The 26,406-nt window shown below is 32.2% G+C and overlaps 2 protein-coding genes across 3 annotated transcripts in view; one reads left to right on the top strand and one right to left on the bottom strand.

Moving 5' to 3' along the window:
• The first annotated feature begins 1,304 nt into the window (after positions 1-1,304).
• On the top strand, positions 1,305-2,892 carry Rpp14a (Ribonuclease P/MRP subunit p14 a). The gene is made up of 3 exons (XM_074127176.1): positions 1,305-1,529; positions 1,732-1,801; positions 2,583-2,892. Exons 1-3 carry the CDS (start codon positions 1,489-1,491, stop codon positions 2,820-2,822), a joined length of 351 nt encoding a protein of 116 aa, XP_073983277.1. The 5' UTR covers positions 1,305-1,488; the 3' UTR covers positions 2,823-2,892.
• thoc6 (THO complex subunit 6) overlaps positions 2,494-26,406 on the bottom strand; it is a 35,991-nt gene continuing 12,078 nt past the window's right edge. Inside the window, exons 4-17 of one of the 2 annotated variants that reach the window (XM_074127174.1) lie at positions 24,979-25,113; positions 23,126-23,317; positions 22,049-22,216; positions 19,387-19,480; positions 18,128-18,221; positions 13,853-14,004; positions 11,887-11,996; positions 10,057-10,121; positions 9,767-9,976; positions 8,807-8,980; positions 8,568-8,730; positions 5,132-5,371; positions 4,935-5,055; positions 2,494-2,818 (exon numbers count right to left, since the gene is read on the bottom strand). In XM_074127174.1, coding sequence (XP_073983275.1) covers positions 4,969-5,055; positions 5,132-5,371; positions 8,568-8,730; positions 8,807-8,980; positions 9,767-9,976; positions 10,057-10,121; positions 11,887-11,928 — 981 coding nt within the window. In that variant the 5' untranslated portion in view covers positions 11,929-11,996; positions 13,853-14,004; positions 18,128-18,221; ... (2 more) ...; positions 23,126-23,317; positions 24,979-25,113 and the 3' untranslated portion in view covers positions 2,494-2,818; positions 4,935-4,968. Of the gene's footprint in view, positions 2,819-4,934; positions 5,056-5,131; positions 5,372-8,567; positions 8,731-8,806; positions 8,981-9,766; positions 9,977-10,056; positions 10,232-11,886; positions 11,997-13,852; positions 14,005-18,127; positions 18,222-19,386; positions 19,481-22,048; positions 22,217-23,125; positions 23,318-24,978; positions 25,114-26,406 lie in introns of those variants that run through there. The other variant, XM_074127175.1, reaches the window with a different exon arrangement.

Here is a 26,406-nt window from a genome sequence, read left to right as displayed (position 1 = left end):
TTTATTCCATCTAGGAATGGTTGAATTTTGTACAATTTATTGTAATTAGGGTGATTTGGATCAGAGATAAAGTTTGTATTGTCATTCACATGGAAAAATGTGCGAAGTTTGTCAAAACGATTTCTGCTCATTGCATCCGCAAGGATACCTGGTATCTCTGGCCCAATACATTCTATAGCTTGGCATTTTTACAATTCCGCTCATGATGTTTATACCCAAAAATTTTTTTATTTCATTAATTGTGGTGCCAATAGATTGGGTAGTCTTTTGAGCAGAATATAAATTAGATTGCTCCACAAAATTTTTTAAAATTTCATTCGAACAAAAGAGTTGAAAATAATTTATGGGCTTGTCACATCCATAAGTGATATTGTGTTTTTTATTGAAAGAAAAATTAGTACAATTCAAGTGAAAATCATCCCTAACTGGTACCCAACTAATGTTGTTCCCGCGTAATAATTTTGGAGGTTTCCTTTTTGCTTCAGGGGTTGGTAAAACAGGATCCTGCAAATCATTGGAAGGGTTTCCTGAAATATTTTCCGAACTAGCTGATCTTTCATCCTCAGTAAAAAAAACTCATCTTCATTTGGTAAAGTGGTATAATTAGAGTCTGTTTTTGGGGGTAAATTCGCGTTGGCATCAACTTCCCCAATTTGTTCATCTTCAGAATCTGAAGATTCTAAGTCAACATCTGACCAATTACCGTCTAATATAATCTTTATAGCTTCTTCGGGTGTATACATGCGCTCCATGTTAAAAAAAAACAGGTCAGAATATACCCTATGTAATAAAAAAAATAGAATGGTTAATAGTCAAGTTTTGCTCAAAGAGTCCATATGGACTCATTTTTAAAATTTCGATTATACAAATAAATATAAGTTAAATAAATTGAAACATACCTAATTCAAGATAAATAACACTTAGTTTCTACAAAAACAAATAATTAAGAAACAAAAAAGCTTTAAAAAATGCAAAAAAAAATTCACAAATACAACTGTAATGAAGACGATTTTCTGGTGGTTGACAACAATGAAATAAAAACATATTATATTTTCGCGGGCAAGAATTATGTAAAAATTACGACTTGTGCTGCCCCAACAGGCATGAAAGAAAACTAAAATGATGCCAATTGTATTATTTGGTCAAAATTAAGCAAGAAATAATACATTTTAAACTAGTGATGCCATATGGCATCATCGAGCTGGAAAGGGTTAAAAGACAGAAATGCAACAGATTTGACCCCTCTCTACTTATAAATTTCTAAAATGCTAGGAAAAATTTACCGGAGTGTACTCAACATCCATGATCGACTGGCACCAAGTAACCTTTAATGTGGTTATAGTAACCTATTTGATGGTTGTTAGCATCAATATAAACTGGATATATGTTGTTGAGAAATAAAATCTACAATTGATTTTTTCTAGATAACATTATAAATGGATTTAATTAATATCATGACTCAAAAGGAAGAACTTTAAATGTTGAAAAATGAAGAAGCCACCACAATACTATTATGTGAAATTTAAATTGTAAGCATAACTTTGTTTCCTAGACCTTGTATATTTTAGTTGACTCGAATTGGATTAAAATGTCAGTTGCATCATTTCTAAAGTTAGCAAGGCTATATCTTTGCCTTCAAAGCTAAGAAGTAATATAAGCAGCTTAGAAAGTCAGTCGTCCCTTGATTTTACAGAAGTTAATTTTATTCAAATATCCTACACTCTATTGCAGAAATGAGCCATGTGAAGCAGTTGAATGCAAAAGGTTGATCATTGAAGCTGTCAAAACATTATTTGGTGAGGTAAATATTTTAATGAAATTTATATTTTTTCAAGTGGAATCATCTAGTGCAGTTTCTTCCGTAGTGACCTTTTTATGACGAGCATTAGAAATAAGATAAAATAATATTGTGGGTTTTGCCCAATTAGAATAATCCAGGGTTATCATTTTTTGCCCGTGACCTATTTCCTAAGGTCAAAAGCTTTTTGTAACTTCCTCATGGGTGCACCTACTCGTCTAGCTACCGGTTTTCTATTTTTTTATTTTTATTTTGAGACGGTCTTCTTTTTCATCATTAGGAAGTGTTTGAATCTTTTGAAATGGTGTAACTTTGCCTGAGCGGGCACATTACTCTTGTACGTATCGGATTATTCTAAACTATACCCCTACACAATGTGTCTTCGTTCGTTAATTAATTGGTCCGGTAAAACCTCCCTTTTTTTTTTAGCTCAAACCAAAAATTCATCAATGGGGGGGGGGAATCGTCTCGTTATATAGTTCCGAAGCGTATTCCGTTTTCGCCACTCAGCGTTGCTAGGAAATTGTACAACCAGAATTTAGTTCAGCCACCTACCTACCTTTTGGATCTAGAGGTTTCCAGTTCAACTTAAACACTGATCTCTGCCAAGATTCATCCTTTGTTCCAAATTATCATTAATTATACAACTGTCGTAAATTGTTAGCACTATTTCAAGGAATTAGCAAATAATAAAATACTTTTTTACACTTTATACTTCTATCAAATGCTGCTTGAAATAATAATTTAGTATATACTATTAAATATGTACATTGTTAAAACACAGGTGGGTGCGTCCAGGCCATTCGATCTTGTACAATATTCAGACAAAGACAACAGTGGTGTGTTTCGAATTCCAAGTGGCTGGTTAGTTGAAGTACGTGCTGCGATAATGATTGATTCAAGATTTCAAATCCAGCGTGTCGCTACTACAGCACTTTCACTTGTAGCAAATTCGCGTACATACCAACACACCCAACAAGTAAGCCACCAAACAAGGAAGAGGAAACGAAGTGCTTCCACCTGAAAATGTATATCAGTTGTGTAAAATGTAATTGAAATAGTGGAAATAAAGGAGGGTTTACATTTTTTCACTATTCCAACGATTTTTTTCCCCCTTGGCCACATTTGGCGGAAAATTTGAATAGTGTGTAGGAGGAACCCAAATAAAAGTTTACACATGTTCAATGACATTGATGACGCAAATTTACTTTTCTGTATTATTAGTAGTTTGTAATTGATAATGAAATTTTGAGTGGATACGATTAGTTATCTTAATAAAACAAATATATGATTTTTTCTTATCATGATCCATCGACTTGCCCATGACAGGCTTTCCATGAAAGCAAAATGTTAAAAAAAAAATAATCATTTGCAAACAACATAAATATCGCCAGAATGTCTAGTGAACCAAATAAATAAATCTTGTAAGAACGAGTGACCAATAACTGTATCCGTTTCATTTAATTACTTATCAAATAAACACAAAATATTTCATTTATAGGGATAAAAATGCTGAAAAACTACAGTAAAATTAGAAAAAATATATAATAAGACAGTCTCCTTAAATTATTCATACCTATATTACCATCACAACATGCTCCTTACACCTGAGACAATTCGAAATTCTCAAAGAAAGGATAACCCACAATCTAATAATTGTCATTCACTCTTTCTATGAATACTCGCGAAATTGTTGAAACATGTAATCATGATATTAGAATTTAACTCTTCGCGGACGCGAAGACCTAACTACAGCAGTCACTAAAGCAAAATGACTTGAAGCTATAACATTCAAATTTGAAATGCATTATCGACGTTCAGTAGATACTATGTAGAGTCTATTTTTGTAATGGCTTGATTTATTAGAACAGTCAGATAATTTAACTACTAAACTAAATTTGGCGAAATGAGAACCTTTTTTCCTTTTGTTTTGTTGCACAAAGATACCTAAGATTTGATAAAACTGGTCATACATCTACTTTAGCAACGCCAAATTTGAACAGTTATCGCATGCCTGAACTGTGTACTAGAAACATCTGGACCATCGAAACTTTCAATCCAAATAATAGAGCAATGATTGTACATATATATTATGTAAACATGAATTTCGTTTTATTTTATTTTAACTATTGCTGAATGATAGTACGATTACGAGAACAAAAGTGTTTTATTTTTATCATTATCATCAACCATTGACCATAAATGCTATAACTATCACGTCTTCCACACGTCATCTTCAGAACAATTGAGAAATTGTTCTGTTTCGATCTGGATGCTGAGACATTTTGAGAATTTGGAAAAAAGTGTCTAATGAACTTAGTAATTAGTTCAACATATAAACGGTAGCCTCTAATTGCTACAAAATAGAATTGTTACTGTCCACGAACGTGTTAATTAGAAACCATGATGGTTAACTAGAATAATATTTGAAGAATACATACTTGGTAACATATTCCTCGTTGATTAGAAAAATAATAAAAATGTTAACAAGCTTTTAACTACTATATCGTACCAAGTACCGCTCCGAAATGCATTCCGAAACTTGGATAGGTTCCTGGCTTATAAAATTATAATAGTAAGTGGAGAATTTTAAAATCTGATATCCTTGTGACACATGTTATTAGATTTTATCGGATAAAATACAAAGTTTAGTTCTCAAATAATGTATGGAAGAACGATAAGACATTTAAGATCTTTCCAATAAAGGACTAATTTCATTTTAAGCTCTCTCTCTAAATCACTTTTATCACATAGAAACATTTTTTAAAAAGAATGGGCTGAATTAGTATGCCAGACTAACTGTACATTAAAATAAGACCCAAAATACTAAACTCGAACTGGACAAAGCAATCCCAGAATACGCGAAATTCGTAATAATTGTTCAATTAAGGCTAAAAATAAAGATTTTATTTTCTTTGTTAAAAATAATTTATTCACGGAACTTAGGCTTTACAATTGAACTTAACGGTTTCTGTAACTGATTAGAAGTAACTTACTTTTAATTACTTGCGATACTATCTTGTAAAATTAAGGGCAAAGGAGTAAGATTTAATTTCAAATATTTGTCGTTTGGTAGTTGAGAAAGTTAGTGATAGGAATCGCATTCTAATAAAAGTTAATAAAATATTAAGCTTACCTTCAAAGAGATCAATAAAAACTTAAAAACTGCATTATCCAAAAAACGATAAAACTTTATGTCGATATGTAAAATTAGTACAAACATCTATATGTGAACTTGATCCAGCTAAAGAAAGCATCTACAACAGAAAAATTAAAAGTAAAATTTAATAAAATGGTCCTTTTAAATTGTAAAAAAATTTATAAACAACTCACCTCATTTGGTTTGTCAATGTAAGCTGCAGAATATACAGCACAAGGAGATACATCAATTTTTGAAAGAATATCACCGGTGTAGCTGAGATGGTAAAAGTGGCTGTCATTACCTCCGGCCAATACACCATCTCCACGTAAATGTGCAACATGGATACCTGAATCTGTCATTTCTGAAAATGTTGTCATCATATCCAAGGTTCGCATGTGCCATAAAGATAATCGTGGACCACCACCACACACCTGTTAAATTTTATTGAGCTTTATTGAGAATAATGAAAATGAAAAGATAGGTTTACCGATAATAGACGGATATAATTGGATGCTGTTTTTTGCCAGTGACATAGATTACCTCGAATTCATGACCTTAACAAAAACTTACAGTTTAAAAAGTTAAGTATAAGGGTTGATTGAACGCCAAAAGGTACACAAATCAGCAAGTACCCAACATTTCATTTATACTTCATTGATATTATTTAAGTAATTTTACTGCATTAATTTTCATTCATATTTTTTAAAATTTATTAGATGTCACAGACCTTTATGCTGGCCTTTTCATCTACAAAATATTTGTTCAAGTAGCACTATAGATTGACTATAATATCTATTTATCTATAATAATCAAACTATTAATTACAGGTTAGAAAGAAAAACGTTATAGAAAATATGAGGCTAAAAAATTCAAATACTTTTTTTAAAAAAATGCTCACACCAACATATATTAATGATTTTGTTTATTTTATTTATTTATTTGTATTTTTAAATAAAAATTGTCGGTTTAAGTTCATTCTTCGATTAAAGTAATTGTCATTTTATGTAGTAGTCAAACGTTTATAATAATAGATAATAAATTAATCTGGCTTTATCATAAATAATATAGTTTTCTTCAATTACATTCTCAATCTAAGTTTTCTTCCCACAATGTTATATATGTAATATATATAAAATAAATAAGATATGCATATATTTAGGACAGCTAATTGTTCCAGTATTTTACTATAAGTAAAATTAGGGGGACTAAATTCAATTACAATTGAGAAATGAATAATTATTGTTGAATAATCTACTTGTTATTAACTGTGTGTTATTTGTGCTCACGAATATTTCGGTATGACGAATTCAAGACCGAAATATTGTTTTAAATCCAAAAACATTGATTCAAATTTAAACAGTAGCCGACTCATAGTCTTTTTCTACTTAAACATGCATTTATATGTGACTACTCAAAATAAAGGGCATATTAAAGATAAATCAGAAGAATAATTTGGAATAGAGTTAAAATAAAGTACCTATTTAATAACGAAGATATATTATACATTTTATCAAAATTATAACAAAAAAAATATAATGAATAAACTGGCCAGCATAAGGGTCTGTGACATCTAATAAATTTTAAAAAATATGAATGAAAATTAATGCAGTAAAATTACTTAAATAATATCAATGAAGTATAAATGAAATGTTGGGTACTTGCTGATTTGTGTACCTTTTGGCGTTCAATCAACCCTTATACTTAACTTTTTAAACTGTAAGTTTTTGTTAAGGAGATTTTTGTACCCTTTGGATAGATTTTTCTTTTTGTCTATTTTGCAAAGTTACATATCTGTTTTACAGATTTTTTTAAAAATTGGAATAAGCAATTCTATCATTATAACCTGATAAGGTGTTAAGTCGGAACCGTAACTACCACTGGAGAGATCTTTTTAAAGAACGATTATAGTTGCGGTGCCCAAACCATCCTCAATAACAAATTTTTTTTGAGAAAACGTTTTGAATAAAATAGGAAGGAATTTGTACTTAAGTAACAAAATTAAACTGCGATTTCAGTACTTCCTTTTAAGAGGAGTAAGAAAAATAAACTGCAATTACAGTACTGCTCCCTAAAAGGCAAAGAGGCAAAGATTTTGAATCAAACGACAATTCATTGGTGTAAATCGGTTCACTCATTGATAATTTTAACGATTGCAATACTTTCTCTTAGTAGGTGTAAGAGCATGATGGCACTTCACAGCCACGTAGAGGAGCTTTAACCACTTCTTCCTGCTAAATTTTATCAAAATCGGACAAAGCGTTATAGAAATATTAGTATTAATAGTTTTATAAAGGGCCTTACTTGGATAGGGCAAACTCCCCTCCTCATGAGGCATAGCGTCGAGACTTTTAAAGTGCAAATCTATACAAAATTTCGATTCGAATGACACTTCATTCATGAAAATCGGTTCACGTGTCGATAATTTTAAACGATTGCTATACTTCCCCTTAACAAGTGTAAGAGCTGATCGCCGCTTTATTGTTACGTAGGGGAGCCCTAACCCTATCATCCTTCCAAATTTTATCATAATCGTGCCAAGATTTACAGAGTAATTAGTAATAATAATTTTTGAGGGGCCTTACATAAAGGGGGCTAACTCCTCTCCCATTCGATGTGCAGCGTCGAGACCCCCAAAAGGCACATCTACATAAAATTCCGAATCGAATGACACCTCATTCATGAAAATCGGTTCGCGCGTTTAGGCTGTACGTTGTTTACAAAAAAGGTAACAACAAGAAGAACAACAACAACAAGAACAAGACCAATTTTTGAAAATGCTGTTTTTGCTCATTTTCAACAACTTTTTTCTCGAAATCTATTAGATCTGTGTTGTTGCAAAAAATTACAGTCATAAAGGAGGATTTGCCCTTTATTATAAAGAAAATTTGGGAATTTTATCTTTTATAGAAAAAGAGAAAAAAATTGTCAAAGTTGGGTGTTTTTCAACGTTACGCTTTTCCCTGCAGTTTTTGACGATCAACCCTTATACAACTGTCCTACCGGACAGTTTTAATAAGGAAATTATAATATGAATATATAAAATACTGGTGAGGTATTAATTATGGAAAAAAGACTACTTAAGAATTGTTACATTCCTTACTAAAGAATTTGTAGAGGACGGGTTAGTGACCGAAAGATTTTTTAAGAAACCCCATTTAAATCACATCCATTTTTACGAAAGGGCAATTTTGAACTGCAAAAGAGATACCGAAAAAAAGTGCAATTCATGTTAAAACAGTGAGAATAATGGTATTGATCTTTCAAACAGTACCTCTCTCGAAAAAATAAGTTTTTACTTCGCAGTTGTAAAGCCTCAGACGTATAAATATAAACGCTGCTGAGAATGAACCATAGAGACTGAAGTAGTGAAAAAAGATTTCATAAGATGGATCACAAGACAAGTGCTTAAAGGGAGTACAAAAAAAGAATGAGAGAAAATAATAAAACCAGACGTGCCATGGGACGTGTTAGGAAGAAGAGATGAGAGGAATATCCAGTCGAGTGAGAGAATAATTCCAGTACACTGGATGATGACTACAGTTGGTGAGTAGAAGCAATTAAAACAGTGAAGCTTTTGAAAATGCTATTCTCCAAGTTTAAAATTTAAACTTTTTACTATAAACTTACGAGCCAATCACTTGTGATGCTGACATCGCCGATCCATTTCCCTAAATGTGGTCTAGACGCTTTGTGCTCCTTAAATGGTTGAATCATGTTTGCCATGTTATTTTGTCTGAGGTCCCACAATTTGACACTGCCGTCTTCACTTGATGATGCCATTTGCCAATCTCTATTCATAGAAAGTTCAGATAAAAAAAGGAATAAAATGAAAATTAATGTTTAATTATTGTTACAATATGACTAACAAATTAAATATACTGTGAATGTAATCCTCATGCCCGTTAAATGATCTAATACTTTTTCCGTCTTCTAAACTGTACACATATATCATATTATCTCCACAACCTGCGTATAGAAGAGGTGACAATTCGTCCTGTTTCACAAATAATGAGTTAACATCAATTTTCTGAAGTGAATCACTAAAATAGACAAATAAACTGATTAGTTTTTTTAATTATTATATTTTATTTAATTAATTTAGTTGAAATTTGGATGTTGGATATGAAAAAAGTTTTTTCAAGGTAGATGGAAATGGTCATGTTCAGAGAAAGTACTGGTTCATGACAACATACGAAGTTGTACAAAGCCAAGTACAATGCGAACTACTAGATCTGATGCAATTCCCATAGATTTATAAAGTGTATGGGGAATGTATAATAGACTGCAGGAGTTATAAAAAAAATACTCGATATTAATGATATGTTAATGACAGACCCGCCGAGACACAATTTTTCAAGAAGTGGCTAATGCACTTTCTTTACTTGTGGAGAGTACTCTTGGTTGTAAAGCCTAACATTTCTATCCTAAAGGTTCACTGCTAGGACAGTGGCTTTTGAATAGCAGAGATCAACAGATGAATGTGTTAAAAGAAGAGTTTATCATTGACTACGGAAATGTTTTTATTCATTTCAAAGCTTCGTAGCACCCATAATGTAATTTCCAAAAAAAAACAGCAAATAGGGATCTAGACAAAAGTTCAGACCGACATCATCTCCTCGCAGTATTGTCCAAACAACTTTCTCTTATAATGAAAAAAAGTACCGTTTTCTTAAAGTAAATTTAAAAAAAAGTTTGTCTAATTCAATGAGTAACACTTTACCTAATTTGCAATGTACAACTTAAAATGAAATATCCTATCGGTACCTACCTTTTTATTTTAATAAAAAAACAATATTTGCCAAAAACATTTTAAAAAATTTACTCACCAAGAAACAGTCAAACTTATAGTCCATGAAACTTTTGGTGATTCATTTTTAATCGAATCCCAATCCCATCCGTAAATATTGCCTACTGTGCCAGAAATAAGAAATTTATTCGTAGAAGCCATACTGCATATTTGTTCCTTTTTTGGCGATGAAAATTTGCATTTTGGTTTTTTATCAATATTATCGTCATTTCCCAATATTTTCGATACCCTACGATACACAAAGCGAACAAAAAAATATTAATTAGTGAAAAAATTATTAAAACATGATGTAATTTATAATTCACTTACTCAAAAACTACTATATCACCATAAGTATTTCCACAGACTAATAATTCACCGCACGGTGAGAACACCTGTGACAATACACAATTATAAAAGTTTTTATCAACCATTTCTTACTAGAATTACAAAACAAACACTAAAAACCAATCTAACCTGGCATGTATAACCTCCACTTTAAGCGTGGTTTGCTCAATAGCTGACAAGCTGTTCACTTAATATGTAAGCGCGTGTACTTTGTTTAATTTGAGTTTTCGCAATTAATTAATTATTATTTATTTTTCCACAGCTTAACATAAATAAAATATTACACCTAATTTTCATACCTTAAATACGTACTGCTGTTTTGAATTAATTCTAGTTCTATTCTGAATTAAAAACGTTTCTAATATGATATGAGAATTTCTGACTAGATTAGGGATCAATCACTTTTTTTTAAAATCCTCATAAAACCCTTCTGACTCTTCACATGATGGTTCGCACTAGAATATTTGTATATACACGCTAGTTTTATTTACATAATATACATATATGTATATAAAATAAATGTTTGAACATAATTACAAATACCATCTTTGCGAAAACTCTATTCAATTTAGTGTTTAAAAAGTTCAAAATTACATATAGGGTGGCAAGTATTTTCAAAATATAATGCAGTTGCTACAGTTCCTTTAAAGAAATACAGGAAAAAGTACAACATAAAAAAAGGAATTTTGAAACTTAACCAAGTGATCGCTTTTAAAAACAATAATCCCGTTGTCGTCGGAAGCAAATAAAAGCAAAGTTGAAGAGACGTGTGTTAAGCTGTCTGTAGTGGTGGTCACTGGAGTACATCTCTGTAAAGTACTTTTTATACATATGAACTTGAAGAGTACAGAATGAGGTATTTTCCGGCTAGTTTGGCCTGAACAAAGACATGGCACTCACTGTACCCGGGCAGATTACGTATGGAGCCCCCTAATGGCCTACACTCGGCGGAAGGAACTGGCGACAGAGCACTTCAGACAACTGCATACTAAATGTTCCAATTACATTTCGGTGTGGATAATTTTTTTTGCTTTCTTTCACTCTTCATTTCACCACTTTAAGGATCCTCTTTGTGCCACTTCAAAATAATAATCTGAAATTAAAATGGTTCCAAATCTGAAAGTAACTGGTTAGTTGGAGGAATTATTTACTTGAAGATTTTCAAATTGTTTGAAATTTTATCGGAAATTGCTTCTTCAATTTTTATTAAACGTGGGGCCACTTGAAACATTTCCCGAAAAATAAAATAAAGAAATTAATTTTGTAGAGATTCTCTACCATTTAATACTTCATCTTTAATTTAGAGCTCACCGATTGCTGTTTCTGGTTGGACAAGGCACTTTATTTTCCGTTCAAACCTGCGCTTCTCATAAGTATTTAAAGTAAGTAGGAGGTATAAGTACTTTGCGCCTCTTTATGCTATTTGTACTTTATGTACACACGTCAAACTACCTCAGTATTCTAACACAATCACCATCTACGTCCATGACACGGACATCCTTTCACTAATCTCGCCATGAATATTGCCATCTATATTACCTCCTTAATATCCTTGAATCCTGGCTTCAGTAGTAAGATTTAAAGTTAACTAATCAAAATATTCGTAAAAAAAAACGAAAAATTTTCCCTACAAAATTCTAAGAACGTTCTTCATGAAATTCTATTACAAACTCTACAGGCCACTTAACAATCAAATAACTCTCAATACCAAACCCTCACAATCCACCGACACTTAAAATAAAAGTTTAGATCTCCATACATTAAATATAACAAGAGTTAACAGAAAAAATCAATTCAGTGAATGGTACTTACGGTTGATGAATTTTCTTCAAGTTCGAAATTTAAGTAACACATTTAGCATCCTCCTTAATAGTAGAGGAAAGTTCAAACACTTCGTTCCAAAAATTCTTAATAGAAATTTCCTAGAAAATTTCAAATAATCAAGATGAATATGATTATCAATTTAGAGATTAATCATTGCAGACTTTGAGATAACAAATAAGTGGTACTTCCGTATGAGAGAATTTCATCGCTACGTCCTACCAGATGAAATGGGGATACAGAAACGACATTTATGAGTATACCAAAAGTTCTGGGTTACTCAGTGACCGTTTTCTTAGGAGAAAAAAAAAATCTAATTACACCAGAAATTATAATTCGGAAATTCTTCTGTAGAAATTTGACATGAACGACATACTTCCTTCTCTTAAAGTGAAATAAAATTTTCGCACTTGGTGGTGTTACTGACTAAGGTGGTTAGTGATTCCAGTTTGAATTAACTTTCCGGCAAGTCTAATTTATGGTTGGCTCACATCACCTTGTTCCGGATGTAAATTAGTAGTACAATAATTGCCCTAAGAAAAAGTTGTGTGAGGGTTAATACTAGATCTTTTCCAAGAGAAGAAACTTATGCTCTTTCAACTAGGTACCCATTAACGCAATACAACCTGGAGGTCAAAGAGAAAAATAGAAGGAATTATAATAGAGATAAGCTACAGGAAGAAAAAAAAAAATGGCGTCAAAGCAATAAAAAATATAAAAGTAAGAAAGATATGTGGCGCGGCTGGGGAATGGATTTGTGCAAATGTAGAAGTGGGAGAGAGTGGAAACCTAAGAGTAGTGAATGAAGAACTAGTGAAGAAGAAGATCAAAGAGGAACCGATATGTGGCGCCTGCAGAGTCCCCTGTCGGCCGACAGATACAGCACATGCCTACATCTGTGTGTGAAGTGGTGCCACCAACAATACACACACATACAGATACACACCACCAGTCTGTATGGGGCATATTGTTTGTATGTGTGTTTAAGCACTACATTACCCCCTCCTACCCACACATACTTATGTTGCGAGAGAGCACACAGTACTGTTCCAGATAGGACAGACGTCCACTCTCGCTTCAACGCAGATCCGACTGTACATCCATTTACTTCTAACTACGCATACTTACTTGCAGATTGTAACATAGTTCAACCCTTAAACATCAACTTTATTGATTAAGTTGTTTCCTCCACAGACAAATAAATACACAACAAAGTTTGATCAACTAAGCAGGTTGAAAGTCCTCAATCGGATTATTATTATTATTACTAAGATTATTCCCTTTTCTACATTTTTATTCTGAACCAACCGTTGTTTATATCAAACAGTAACATTAAATATTTTTTCACTGTTTTAATATTACTTATTGTAATACATACACTTCTGGGTACAAGTTGCCAATTGTACTTTTTAAAAAACTATTATTTGAATAAAAGAAGTTATTTCAATATTTCTTTCTATTTAAATCACTAATAAGTAAAGCCTATAAATTTATTCATGATTAATTGTTGAATAATAAATATGATTGACAATAAATTAAACTTCATTCGCGATTCTTTATTAGTTATTTTAAATCATTATTTAGATACGGTTGTCATTACAGGTCCTAATGGTGAGGAAGAAAGAGCTGTTTCAGTAGGTACGCATTTAAGTAAATTCGAACACTAATCTCGACATTTATATTTTTTGCTAGGACATATCTATATTATATTAATTCTAAACCTTTTAAATTTGGCAATTAGAAATAAAAGGGAGAGAAAGTTGTGCGAGTGTTTTACATAAATTCAATTACACATATTTGACAAGAATACAATCATGCTACAAACCAGAAACTTGTATTGAGCAAAACATAACCCCTATATCGGCACTGCGTAGCAAATTCTTTTCCAATTTAAACAGAATATACAAAAGGAAAATGAACTAATAATTTCTAATTATTAAAAAAAAGTTAAATTTACCAGCAGTTGATAATAAAGATGCAATAATGAAGTTATACAGATTTATTCCCTTTCACAGTACAGAGAGACTAGTCCGGCCCGACAAAGCGGGCATATGGCTTACATTATAAGATCCAGCAAAGACGAACTAACTTCCATGAGATGGTCACATCCTGTGGACAAGATAATTAGTGTGGTGCCATTAACATTTGTACTGGTGACAATTTGCTGACTTTTCTTTATTTTCACACCAACAAGGTGTTTCCATTTCCCTATCCACATAACATTCGTAATTATATTTCCCATAAAATGAGAAGATATTGTTTCCAAGAAGCTGGAATATGTTAATAATTAAGTTCAATTCTTAAATCAAGAGCACAATGTAAAGTTTTACTATTTTGTAAAAGGATACTTTGAGTACTGATAGCGAAGTATTAACCAAGGAGTGGTTCACATGTTTTATACCGTAGTAGGAAGGATAAGTAAGACAAGCTACTTTTTCTGGATCTTAAAAACCACATTTATTAGGATAAATTCATTAGTTTGCAACAAGTTGTGGGAGTGGTAGTGATGAGAAAGAACCCAGACACCATTGCAGATTTACCAAATCTAAAATTTATTTTTTTTTACAAATTAATTGTTAACATACTGCTTGGTGGTTGGTGTGTTTATTTATAATATATATATATAATCATGCTACAAACCTCATATAATATATATATGAGGACCAAATTCATTATTCAAAACCCTTTTTTAAAAATAAAGAGTATGCGCCAACCATCGAAAAAATGTAAAAGTGGCTTACATTCCAGCGGAATAAGGCGCTAAGTTGTTGCAAAAGAGTAAAACAAACTGATTATTTTGTACGAAGTTGGAGTGATTATAATGTGTTTGCACAATGCAGTAATTTGAAAAATTATGTAAATAAAATAAATTGTGAATTATGTTATTTGCAGTCAGTTATTGACCTGTAAATCAGCAACACTTGGTTAAGAAAATGTTTTGACGAAACACTTAATCGAAAGTACTTAACTGTCGATAGAATACTAGTAATTAATCTTATTTAAGTAATGAACTAGAAGTTAAAGAGACTTTCAAAATTGTACGTTCTAATGATAGTGCAGAAATAATCCACAACAATCTTGTGCTTGTACACACTTTTTCTGTTCCAAATTTTATCTCCCGGGAAGACTGCCAATTAAAAAATTATATTTTATTAACAAATGATCTGCTTTTACTTTACTATTTACTTCTAATTGCTCTAGCAGACATCTACAAGTTATAATGCGTTGTAATTAGTTAATACATCGAAAATAATACTGTTCTCATAAGTAACAATTGTGAAAAGCTAATATTATGTTAGAAGTATTTTTATTTAAAATGAACCAGTATTAATACTGGTAAAATATAATAAAAATATAAATTTCTCTTCAGCAACTAAATTAGCTAACTCTATTTATATTATTTTTGCACTAACTTTATAACGCACGAGTTAGAAAGTCTTAGTTCATTACCTTAAATAAGATAAATTATGCATTCTATTAACATTTAAGTATGGTCCCTTTAGTATATTTGTAAATAAATGGTTAATTATTGAGATTATAAAAGTTCTGTATGGTAAACAGTTAGACTGACTACAAAATTATTACCTCGAGCATTTATTGTGGGCTCCCATGTCACTTGTCACCTAGATATGTCATGCAATCTAAAAGTTATTTAGTTTGAGAAGTTCTGATCATTTCTTCGCTTTATAATTTGCATTTTTAAATTTCATTCTAATATATTTATTCAAGACAGTCTCAGCTGGGGATTACTCAAGTAATCTCTACGAGGGTCGTTTGAAAAGTCCGTGCAAAAATAAAAACTACTTAATTTTTTGGGGTAAACCTTTTTTATTTTTCTACATAGTCTCCTTTTAGGCTTATACACTTCGTCCAACGCTGCTCTAGTTTGTTGATCCCTTCCGAATAATAGGATTTGTCCAAGTCTGAAAAATAGCCATTCGTTTCTGCAATCACCTCCTCGTTTGAATAAAATCTTTTTCCCGCCAGCCATTTCTTCATATTGGGGAACAAATAGTAGTCCGAGGGAGCCAAGTCTGGAGAATAGGGGGGATGTGAAACGAGTTGGAACCCTATTTCCATTAATTTTGCGACCACAACTGCTGAGGTGTGAGCTGGTGCGTTGTCGTGATGGAAAAGGACTTTCTTGTGGGCCAATCGTGGGCGTTTTTCTTGCAGCTCGGTTTTCAAACGGTCCAATAACGATGAATAATATACACCTGTAATAGTTTTACCCTTTTCCAGATAGTCGATGAGGATTATTCCTTGCGAATCCCAAAAGACAGTCGCCATAATCTTTCCGGCCGAAGGAACGGTCTTCGCCTTTTTTGGCGCAGTTTCCCCCTTGGTAACCCATTGTCTAGATTGTTCTTTGGTCTCAGGAGTGTAGTGATGTATCCATGTTTCATCCACAGTGACGAAACGACGCTTAAAGTCCTGCGGATTCTTCTGGAACAGCTGCAAACCGTCCTTGCAACACTTCACACGATTTCGTTTTTGGTCAAGCGTGAGCAATCGCGGCACCCATCTTGCGGATAGCTTTGTCATGTCCAAATGTTGATGCAAAATATTATGTACCCGTTCATTCGAGATGCCCACAGCACTAGCAATCTCACGCACCTTCACTCTTCTGTCATCCATCACCATATCATGGATTTTATCAATGATTTCTGGAGTAGTAACCTCAACAGGGCGTCCAGAACGTTCAGCGTCCCTTGTGCCCATATGGCCACTCCGAAAATTTTGAAACCACTTATAAACTGTTCTAATCGAAGGTGCAGAGTCACCATAATGTTTATCAAGCTTCTCTTTAGTCTCCTGAGGCGTTTTGCCTTTCATAAAGTAGTGTTTAATCAACACACGAAATTCTTTTTCGTCCATTTTTTGAAAATCACTCGACTTCTTAGATTCAAACGAATGCCAAACACAAAGAAATAGACCGATCTGGCTGAAACTTGGTGTGTGTTCTTCCAAGAGATGCTACTAACTAAACATAACCTCGATACGCGCCAGTGGTGCTATCTCTCTGACTTTGCACGGACTTTTCAAACGACCCTCGTACATATTTTAATTTCCCCAAACTTTTCTAGTCAGCTATCCGGCTCTACAAAAAAATTACTATCACTGAATTATGCGTCACTTATTTATTTAGAACTTAGGTCTGAAAAAAAAATAATCCGATTTCAATAATCATCACAATATGAATATTAAATGATTAGCAATTTAACAAAACAAAAGAACTAACATGAGCACTAAAAAAATCTTATTTCTTAATTTAACAACCCTATGCAAGCCAGTCATTGAAATTGTGTGAGTGAACAGAAGATCTCCAAAAAGAAAACCCAATCTTGGAGTTTCATTTAGGATTGCTGCTGTTCCAATACTAAATTGTTTCCGACGCGATTTTTTTAGTTTTTTACACTTTTTTCTAGAAAATTGTACTATTTTATTTTTAATTCGTGTATTATTCACCCAAACAACATAAGCGTCCCCAAAATAATAATTGTAATAACACGTTTTGGTAGTATATACAGAACATTGTATGCTAGGCTCCCGTGCTCAAGTCCAGCTAGCACTTACGGTTACAACTACCTTGGAGCATCTACAACTGCCCAGTCTTAGAACAGATTTAGAAGGCGAAATCTATTTTGTTCGTTCCATATTGTAGGTGAAATTCTCCTTATTCTTCGATTTCTAAACTGTTAGTAAACTAGGGACTGTGTGGGTAAGGTAAATTTATTTTGTCATTGTTACTACGATCTAACAGGATGAAACTGCGAACAAACTTAAACTTAACCTTTTGTTGAAAGAAGAAACAGAGTCACATAGTAAATAAAATGCATTTATGTAGATTTCAACTTCATTACAACGATAGCTTAGATATAGGGTCGTGAGAGGAAAACTGAATATGTTAGTGAAAACCAATTATTACCTACACTAACCCCTTAAAACTTCAAGTAATTTAATTTCATAAAACGTTTCGATGTTAAAAGAATTTCAAATCTGATTAAAGACAATCCAATACTAAGTAAACGACCGACCACAAATTGATTCCAACAAGCAAGATAAGAGATTCACACAAAAGCGTATAAAAACTTACTAATCCTTTTTAACATTTTGGAAATTCCAAATGATATTTAATGTAAACATGACGGTAAATATGGTTTGATAGTGATACAACGTTTGTAAACAAGATAAAAGCAAAGGAGTAAAAACAGCAGTCTATTGTACTTACCATTGTTGAATGGTCTTAATTATATATAGGATGTTATCTTAACGAAGTCCGAGCGAGATATCTTTCGCTTAGATTTTTGATAAACATGGGTTCACTGAAAACAAGAAAAGTATTAAATAGAAAGTTTGGTACAAAGGATTTTTAAGCGAGACCATGTAATTATTATTTAAAAATCAGAAAAATAAGCATTAGTTTCTCGAAAGAATACAAGCAAAAGATAAGAATGAATGGAAGATAACAACAAAGAGCAGTTGTCAGTACGAAAACAAGTTACAAAGGAGATTACAAATCAATGAGTCATCATTGTAGATAAAGATGAACCTTTTAAGTTCCGTTATGTGAAAACAAAAAGATATTGCACTCTTTCTCATATTTTTAAAAACTGCTTTAAACTTGATTTCCGTTCCTTCTAAAATATGGCTTTACTTAACTAACAATTGTGGAAGTAAAGTACACGTTACTTTTAAGCATTTTAGCTGGCATCATTTAAAGTGATTACTTGAATCCCTGTGAATTTGCAATCTAAAATGAATTCTTTAAAATCAATGTATCAAGCTTCTTGTATTTGGTTTCCAAAGTATACAGAAAATCGTTAATGGCAATGTCAAGAAACAATAATTAGAATTTTGAGTTAAACCTTCGCAATACACCAAGCAGATTGATCTACATTGGATACCAGCTTAAGTTTAAATTGAGCTTCTCGTAAATAATTTGAGATGCTCAAAATACCATACACAAGATAAAGAAAGTAATAGAACAATCTATGTATCTTTAAGTACGGTTCTATTTCATTATTATTATTATTATTATTATTTTGTTAATTACAATTATTTGGTTCACACACATAATATATGGTCAAAAAATCACTTTTTAGGAGAGGAACTTGGTATCTCACAACGTGCATTTCCAATCAAAACCCATATCGATTTAAAAAAAAGAAAAGAAGTAATATAACATTAGATAAAGAATAAACAATTCTATAAAAACTAGCATATATCTAAAACTGTATTAAAATTCAAAGGCAATTTCAAAGAACAGCCGGCAGTCTTTGGTACATAAATTTATTCACAGCTTTTATTTACAACTTACACAAGGAACATATTATAAATGAACAATATCATGAGAAAATGTTCAAATTTTATGTTTCCAAATATAAAATTAGTAGATTAACATTGAAGAAGCATTAACTGTGAACAATAAGCGTTTTGCGAATTCTGTCAAGGATGAGTTGTTTAAAAATGAAAGAGACAGATATTTACCCAGAGGTGTAATTACACGATGATTCTAAAGTACATATGTCTGTTTCTTCTTAACCTTTCATTGTTTCCATCCTTAACTAAAACACAGCAAATTCTGAAATTACAAAATGAAACAATGGATTAGTTGTTAATGTTCTTTAGTACAATTATTCTTTTTAAATAATGAAAAATGGGTTAAAAGAGGGTTCAAATTATATTTATGAGAACATTGGGACAGATCGACATCTTGACAAACATCTTCAACACGGTGCACCAATTTACTTGCAGATTTCTGTTTTTTTTGACTTTTTCTTGTTAACGGCTCATTAGATTTCCTTCACGTAATATTCGTACATTCATTACATGCATATCCAACCTCTCCAACTACTATTCAAAAGATTTCTGTAGGAACATTCGATTAGGGCTGGTTGGGAGTGATTGGAAGATTACATTTCCCTCTAAGTGTTAAGTACGGATTTATGTCTTGTATAATATTAACGAAGATAAAAGCGTAATTAAAATTCAGGTTCTGAAAAAAACGACATTACGAAAAGTTCGAAATTTCAGATTTAAAAAAAACAAACAAAAAATGTTTTACTATTTTTTGAAAATCTATGTAGTTTATTATTTATACAGTCTTTATTTATTAAAATAAAAATAAAATACATTCCTGGGTGTACAAAATAATTATAAAGACATCTGCCATGGTCAATGACCGTCGGCGGAAACTATGTAGTTGATACCCATTTTTATTTGAAACTTTTTTTGGGGAGATTGATTCAGGATTTCAGCGGGAGAAGATCTATAGTCCCTTCCGGGAATTCTACGGTTTAACCAATCATATATTGTTATTGCGAATTAATTATATACCGTGTTTGTTAAAAAGCCAAATATTATAGTTTACCTAGAGCTTAGAGAATTGTAGCGAGAGAAGATCGTATATAAGTTGCACAACAATTTTTCTTAAGATAAAAAAGGTATTGGTACTTCTCAATTCCTAACAGAAACATTCATTTTGAGGTCTCCACTGAAAAATGATTTTTGCTAATTCGTCTCGGCATGGGAGAGTATATAAGAGCGCATTACTCAAAAATGAATAACGCAGAAGTTTAATATTTAATATTTCGAATCCGTGTTACCATAGGACCCAGCAAAGAGCTTTAGACAAAATCTTTCAACAGAAAGTGCTATCTAGGAAATTCGATTTTTCAATATTATTACTTTATTTTTTTAACGGTACCAATGAATGTCTTTAAACATCGTATATGTAACTTACGAGTATATGTAGATATATAACTTATATACATATTTTAAACAGCAGAAGAGTATATTTAAAAAAGTAGAACATCGGGAAAACTATTGTTACTAAGGTAGACCTACCCTACCTACAGCACCATGTATGAATCTATTTCGACAATGTCTCGGCTTCTAATCTTTTTTGGTCGAAAAATGTATCGACTCATAAGACTCGAGAATTCTCGAACTAGCTTCTTCTAGGGCCTCAAGAAAAAAAAATTTAATCGAACATAACCCTAATTTTGCTCATTCTAATACTATTTCGTACTTTAAGAATAGTCCAATCCTATCAAGAGTTTACAGGGAGTTTTCTTGTATGATTTTCTATTTTTCCGATTCCGGCCTGCAGTTATCCTTAGTTTGTCTATCATAGAAGGGCTCCACTGCAACACTACACTGAATTCTTCTTTATTTCTGAGTTTAATTTGGAGAACTCATCTCTAAATATTCTGCAAGAACCTTGAAGAATGAATTGCCTAGCACATTTCACATAACATAAGGTATCGTTCGTTCAGCGTCAGTGATGTAAGGTCTGATGACTTCCCGAATAAAAGACAAGGTTCCTAAGAACTTCTGCTGTAACATAAATACGATATAACCGATATTTTAAGCCAAATCAGAAATTGTAAGCAAAAAAAAAGTGAACCGACTTTAGATGGTATAAAAATATAACATATATAATATATTCAATAAAAATTATATCATAGATTTTTTAAAACAGAAAGAAATCTTCAATAGAAGTGAACATTCAAGAATATTCACCATTACGAGGTCGTTTCTTACTACAAAAGGCCATTATCGCCACATTGAACAAAAATAATAAATGCCTGGTAAATTGTAAAAATAAAAGCGTAAATAATAAAAGAAAATTGGTAGTAAAAAATATAATTTGTAGGTGTGTGCGGCCGGAAAAGAGAATAAATTGTTTCTGACTTTGGAAGTTTAGTTTTTTATAATGAAGTATATAGACGTTTAGGGGACTAGAAATTACTGAGATTACTTGGAGGTCGCTTCAAACACTGTTATTACACTTTATGTCCATGCGTCTGGTAGTTTTTGTTTAGTTTTTTTGTTCAAAAAAAAGCTTTTAAAAAGTTGTCACAAAGTGAATATGGTAAGCAAAAAAGCGACAACTAATAAAAATAATAAAGTGGCCAATTTATTACATTCGGTTTTACAAGGTTTTCAATTTAAAAGATAAATACTATTCTTTAAAAAAAAAAATAATCCAAGGAGCGTCTTACAGTTTCACTGTCCGGTGATAGACGGTATTGTCTGTAACAACAGAACACTGTCCGGAGTGCTCTGAAAAAAAGCCCCGGGCGCCAATAACCTCAGATGTTGATGCGCCTTAAATTAAACAAAATAAACTGTTGTGAGAACTCACATGATCTTCTCTTTCTGCAGTTTACGTAATTAAATATTCTTGGAACATGGAATTAGTACTAAAAGCATAGGCTGCCTTCAATATCGCACATATTCACTTGCTTCATAACAATAAAATGGTTCTGCTGAAGGAAGCGTGACGTCGTAACTTCCCCGGAGTCAATATTTCCTGAAAGAAAGTTTAAAATAAAGTTTTAAGCCAAAAGTGACGGCTCTAAGATACTTAATGTCCTAATGGAAATAAAAATAGGAGACCTTTTATATAAAAAGTAAATTCAGAATTTATTTATGAGCTACGGTAAAGGATATTTGACAGAAGGTAGGTACAACGAGGTTAGATTCAGTCTTATATGTGAGTCGTTTAACAGTGATCAGTAAGGTAAGGAAGAACTAACAATAGTGAGAAGGGAAAAGTATTTTAAAGAAATAGTTTCTTCTATTTTCGAAGTTCAATCGACGAAGAAAATTAAGATAATATTTTGTTTCTCATTAGCTGAAAAATAGTAAAATGGATTTAAAGAACTTTGGAGTTTTGAGTAAGGTTAAGCAGTTGTCAAGATGAGGGTAATAGAGGGTAACTAGTTCTCGAAGACCTGTTGAGAAGTACTTACTATTATTTAATCGATGAGAATTTTATAAAATAGAATTTAAATTTCTTTTAAAACCTTTTTCTGTGCCAAGAAATGTGCAGAAGCATTAACATTCGGAACCTTAATTCATCATTTAATGAAGCAAAAGCTCGATGTTGTTCTATGAGAAGGTCAAGAGCAACTGCTTGCAACACTTGATGGCCATCCCACATGTATAAACTGAGTAAAATATACATCCCAATAAAGACCTGTAGGCCATTCCAGCAAGAGGTCCAGGGAGAGAAAGAGGAAGATAAAAAGAGACAGTGAGAAAGACTGTTCAGAAGAAATGAATGATCTGGCCCTTCACAAAACTATTAGAGATTACTTTGGTTGCTGGATGCATTGTATTCTTTAAAAGGCACTGCTAACTAGATATTTTCGTACGGTGGACAATTTGGAAAATACACTGTAGACAATCTTGGGATATAGTATTCCAGTATACTCACGTCAATACAGCACCCATTACATTTTCAAACAGATGTCAATGGAAGCGGCTGCTCTGTTTTATCCATCTACCTTAAGCAACCAATGTTACTTCAGTATTTGGAGCATACTTTTAAAGAAAATGCCGACGTTTGCAATAGCTCCTACTGGCCATTGTTCGCACTCTCCTACTCTCCTAGATCGGTCTAACAAGGCTAGAAATGACCAGTTAAAAATTACAAAATCAATTTTTCAGAGCGTTTCTCAAAACAAAACAAAAAAATGTAGATACTTAAAGTTAAAGTAAATCGTTGGAGTAGCTTCGATAAAAAATTGAACAAGTAAGAAATATGATACAAATCAGTGGATGATTTGTCCACAAGGTTACTCCTTACTCCCATCGCGCCAACTAAATCAAATATCAAATCTGAACGTTCAGCGATCTTTAGCTTCTAACTAAAATCACTATTTCGTAGGGAAAACTAAACAAGTGATAGGTGGAAATAAAAAATCTGTTACCATCGCAATCGTCTCATGAGGGAAAAGAGAAAGTTAGCTTGAAATGTAAGCTTCTTAAAAAGTGACAAAACGAACATTCCTAAAACTGTTCTAATACCCTCTAATTACATTTTAATTTAAGAAACGACCATAAAAATGCCCATTGCAATTGTGTCGTTTATTTTTACAAAATTATTAGCAAAATGTAATAATGTATACACATATAGCTATTTGTAAATATACATTGTTAACTAATGATGATGTAAATTTGGAGTTCACTAACAATTAACTAATTCTGTTTACCATTTAGGGAAAGTTTTATTTTACTAATATTATGTTAACATTAAATGTAAACTACAGCAATCAACGTTTTGTTCAGAACATGTTGTAACAAACATACAGCCAAGACGTCAATGTGGAATCTTTTTAAGTGGCGGATGTGCCGCGAAAATAACGTACGTACAGATAGCTTCTGCTGGACACTTCATACATCAGCGCCTTTCCCATTGGGCCCTCTTTTTAACATGTTATTTTGTGTCTGTTACTTCAGCACCGCCCTTGCTTCCTTTTCTGCATTTCCATGGTTGAAAGAAAGAAACTAACTATAGTAATTTTTGTGTCCATTTTTTTTTTAAATGTTCTACACATGTTTTACTTTGTTTTCATCAAATATGATGCTATAATTTCGAAATTGTAAAAAGTTAAAATATTCTTTTCTAGGAAATAGGAGAGGTTCTGGGACGCAAGATTCCCAAAAAGTACTTAAATTGTAGTGAACCTAATTGAAGCCAATATTTAGTAAAAATTCTAGGGATAAATAAAAACTTTTCTCATTGAAGTGATTGAAGTGTGCTTATAAGATTGTTTTACTATTTTCTCGAAAACGTTTTTATATAAATATTATAAATTCGAATGATAACTTCTTACATTACTGCTCACGATCTATCGGCTAAATATCGGCACTGGTAATCTAGCGACCAACACCCGAAGTTGACTCGCCATAAAAAACAATCCAGTTACAACGTTTCTCAAAACATTGTACAAAGCTTTCTTAAGATTACTGCTAGTAGAAGCAAGCTGTAAAAGGCAACTTTGAAATTAATATTTAGTTAAAATTAATTATTTGAATGTCTAATACCCAAAATTATTTCAAAAAAGATCAACCATTTATGCTCTATAATTTCAAGTAACTCAAACATGCAATACCAAGAATCGTAAAAATCAATTAGGTTTTGATAAGTATTTGGCCTGAATCAAGTTGCTTGATCATTGAAAATAACTAATTATCTTAAAGTTCAATGTTTTCCTATAATTTCACTCGATAGTTAACTAGTGCTAAGGAATATAATATAATATAAATTATAATGTATAAACCTACATTCATTCCCGGATTTTCCATATTGGCCATTTTCAGTCTGATCCTCTTGTCTGATACAATTTCTTTCTTCCCTCTCAGATGACATCTCTTCTTCCTCGTAAGCCACCTACCTGTCTACCTTCGTACCTGCGGCACCTTTTTAATTAATAAATTTATAATTATTTTTTTTTTAATTTAATTTGTAATAATATTTAAAACAAAATAGGAGGAATTTAATATATTTAAAATCAGTTCTCTAGTGTAGACAGAAGGCCAAGACTCCGTGATATTCAGAGGTAACTAAGTGAATTAAAAGAAGTTCTGCCGAAAATTAAGGAAAACAGTGAGTAGCGCAAAACAGTAAAGTCTTGAATGGAATGAAATAGTACTAAACTATTTTAGAAAGTCAAAAATCTAAGTAACCAACCTCTTTCATTACTCTCTGCACAGAAACTTTACTTTGGACGTAAAGTACTTGAGACTCACTTCTCTGGAGAGAGACAGAGCCTGGGCTGGTTACTAGGCTATTCAGATCGGTCAATTTCTTTCGATAGGAATGCAGACTGCCGAACTACTAGAACGCTGAAGGAACGAATTGTTTCAAATCTCATAAATCGCTCTCAAAAGAGATTCCGATGAATCCAAAAGCGTCAGTGTTCACTGTGAGGTCTCTAGATTACATTTAATACATTTTCTTTTCTCTCTCCAAAGAAATGTAGGAAGCTGCGACACCAGGAGTTCAGACTTCAAAAATTCTAAGCCTATTTTTCTAAAAATTGCTCTTAAAAATAGATAGGAGGGTCAGGTAAGTTCCGTAAAATGATTGAAGAAGTTTTCAATTAATAAACTCGAAGTGAACTGACTAAAATTTGCTATAATACATTTCATTTCAATAAAATTAATGCCTATTATGTTTCTGTTTAGAAATTAAACAATTTAATCATTACTAAAACATTTTGGAGGACCCGAATTTATTGAAGAAATTCATCTATTTTTAACACTGCAGCAGTTTTTTGCTCATCATGTAAAAGTTTCGAACTCAACAAATTAACTCCTTTTTATAGTTTACTTCTAGTTTTCAATTCAAGTGTTTAGTTTAATGCAAGGAGTGATTAAAACATGGCACTACTTAGTAATATTGATAAACAACTTGGTCGTGTTATCAGTAAAGATTTCTCGTCATCCAAACATTTTTACATTCAAAAACCGGAAAAGATCTGCTTGTATATTACGTAGTGATTTCAAAAAGAAGACACAGGTGTTTGAGTATGTACTCTTAACAGTTAGAAACCGTTTCCATGAACATGATTTGAGAGCCAGAAAACCTTCCACATATGGTGAAATTTAATAGCACTCCAAAAAAGTTGATTGGAATGGGCTCATGATCAGTACGTAAATGGAGCAATGAAGAATAGGACTTCTGTTTATTCGTTATAGCCTTTAATTATT

Source organism: Rhodnius prolixus, unplaced genomic scaffold, assembly GCF_049639745.1.
Source record: "Rhodnius prolixus isolate KJV_2025 unplaced genomic scaffold, Rpr scaffold_3, whole genome shotgun sequence".
Lineage (NCBI taxonomy): Eukaryota > Metazoa > Arthropoda > Insecta > Hemiptera > Reduviidae > Rhodnius > Rhodnius prolixus.
Note: the sequence above shows the minus strand (reverse complement) of the source record. Positions and strands in the feature narration are given on the sequence as shown.

Excerpts from the sequence above, each read along its gene's own strand:
- Rpp14a (XM_074127176.1), top strand. The coding sequence starts at position 1,489 with ATGAAGAAGCCACCACAATACTATTATGTGAAATTTAAATT. Across the intron at positions 1,530-1,731 it reads TATTATGTGAAATTTAAATT|AAATGAGCCATGTGAAGCAG; the intron begins GTAAGCATAACT and ends ACTCTATTGCAG. Across the intron at positions 1,802-2,582 it reads TCAAAACATTATTTGGTGAG|GTGGGTGCGTCCAGGCCATT; the intron begins GTAAATATTTTA and ends GTTAAAACACAG.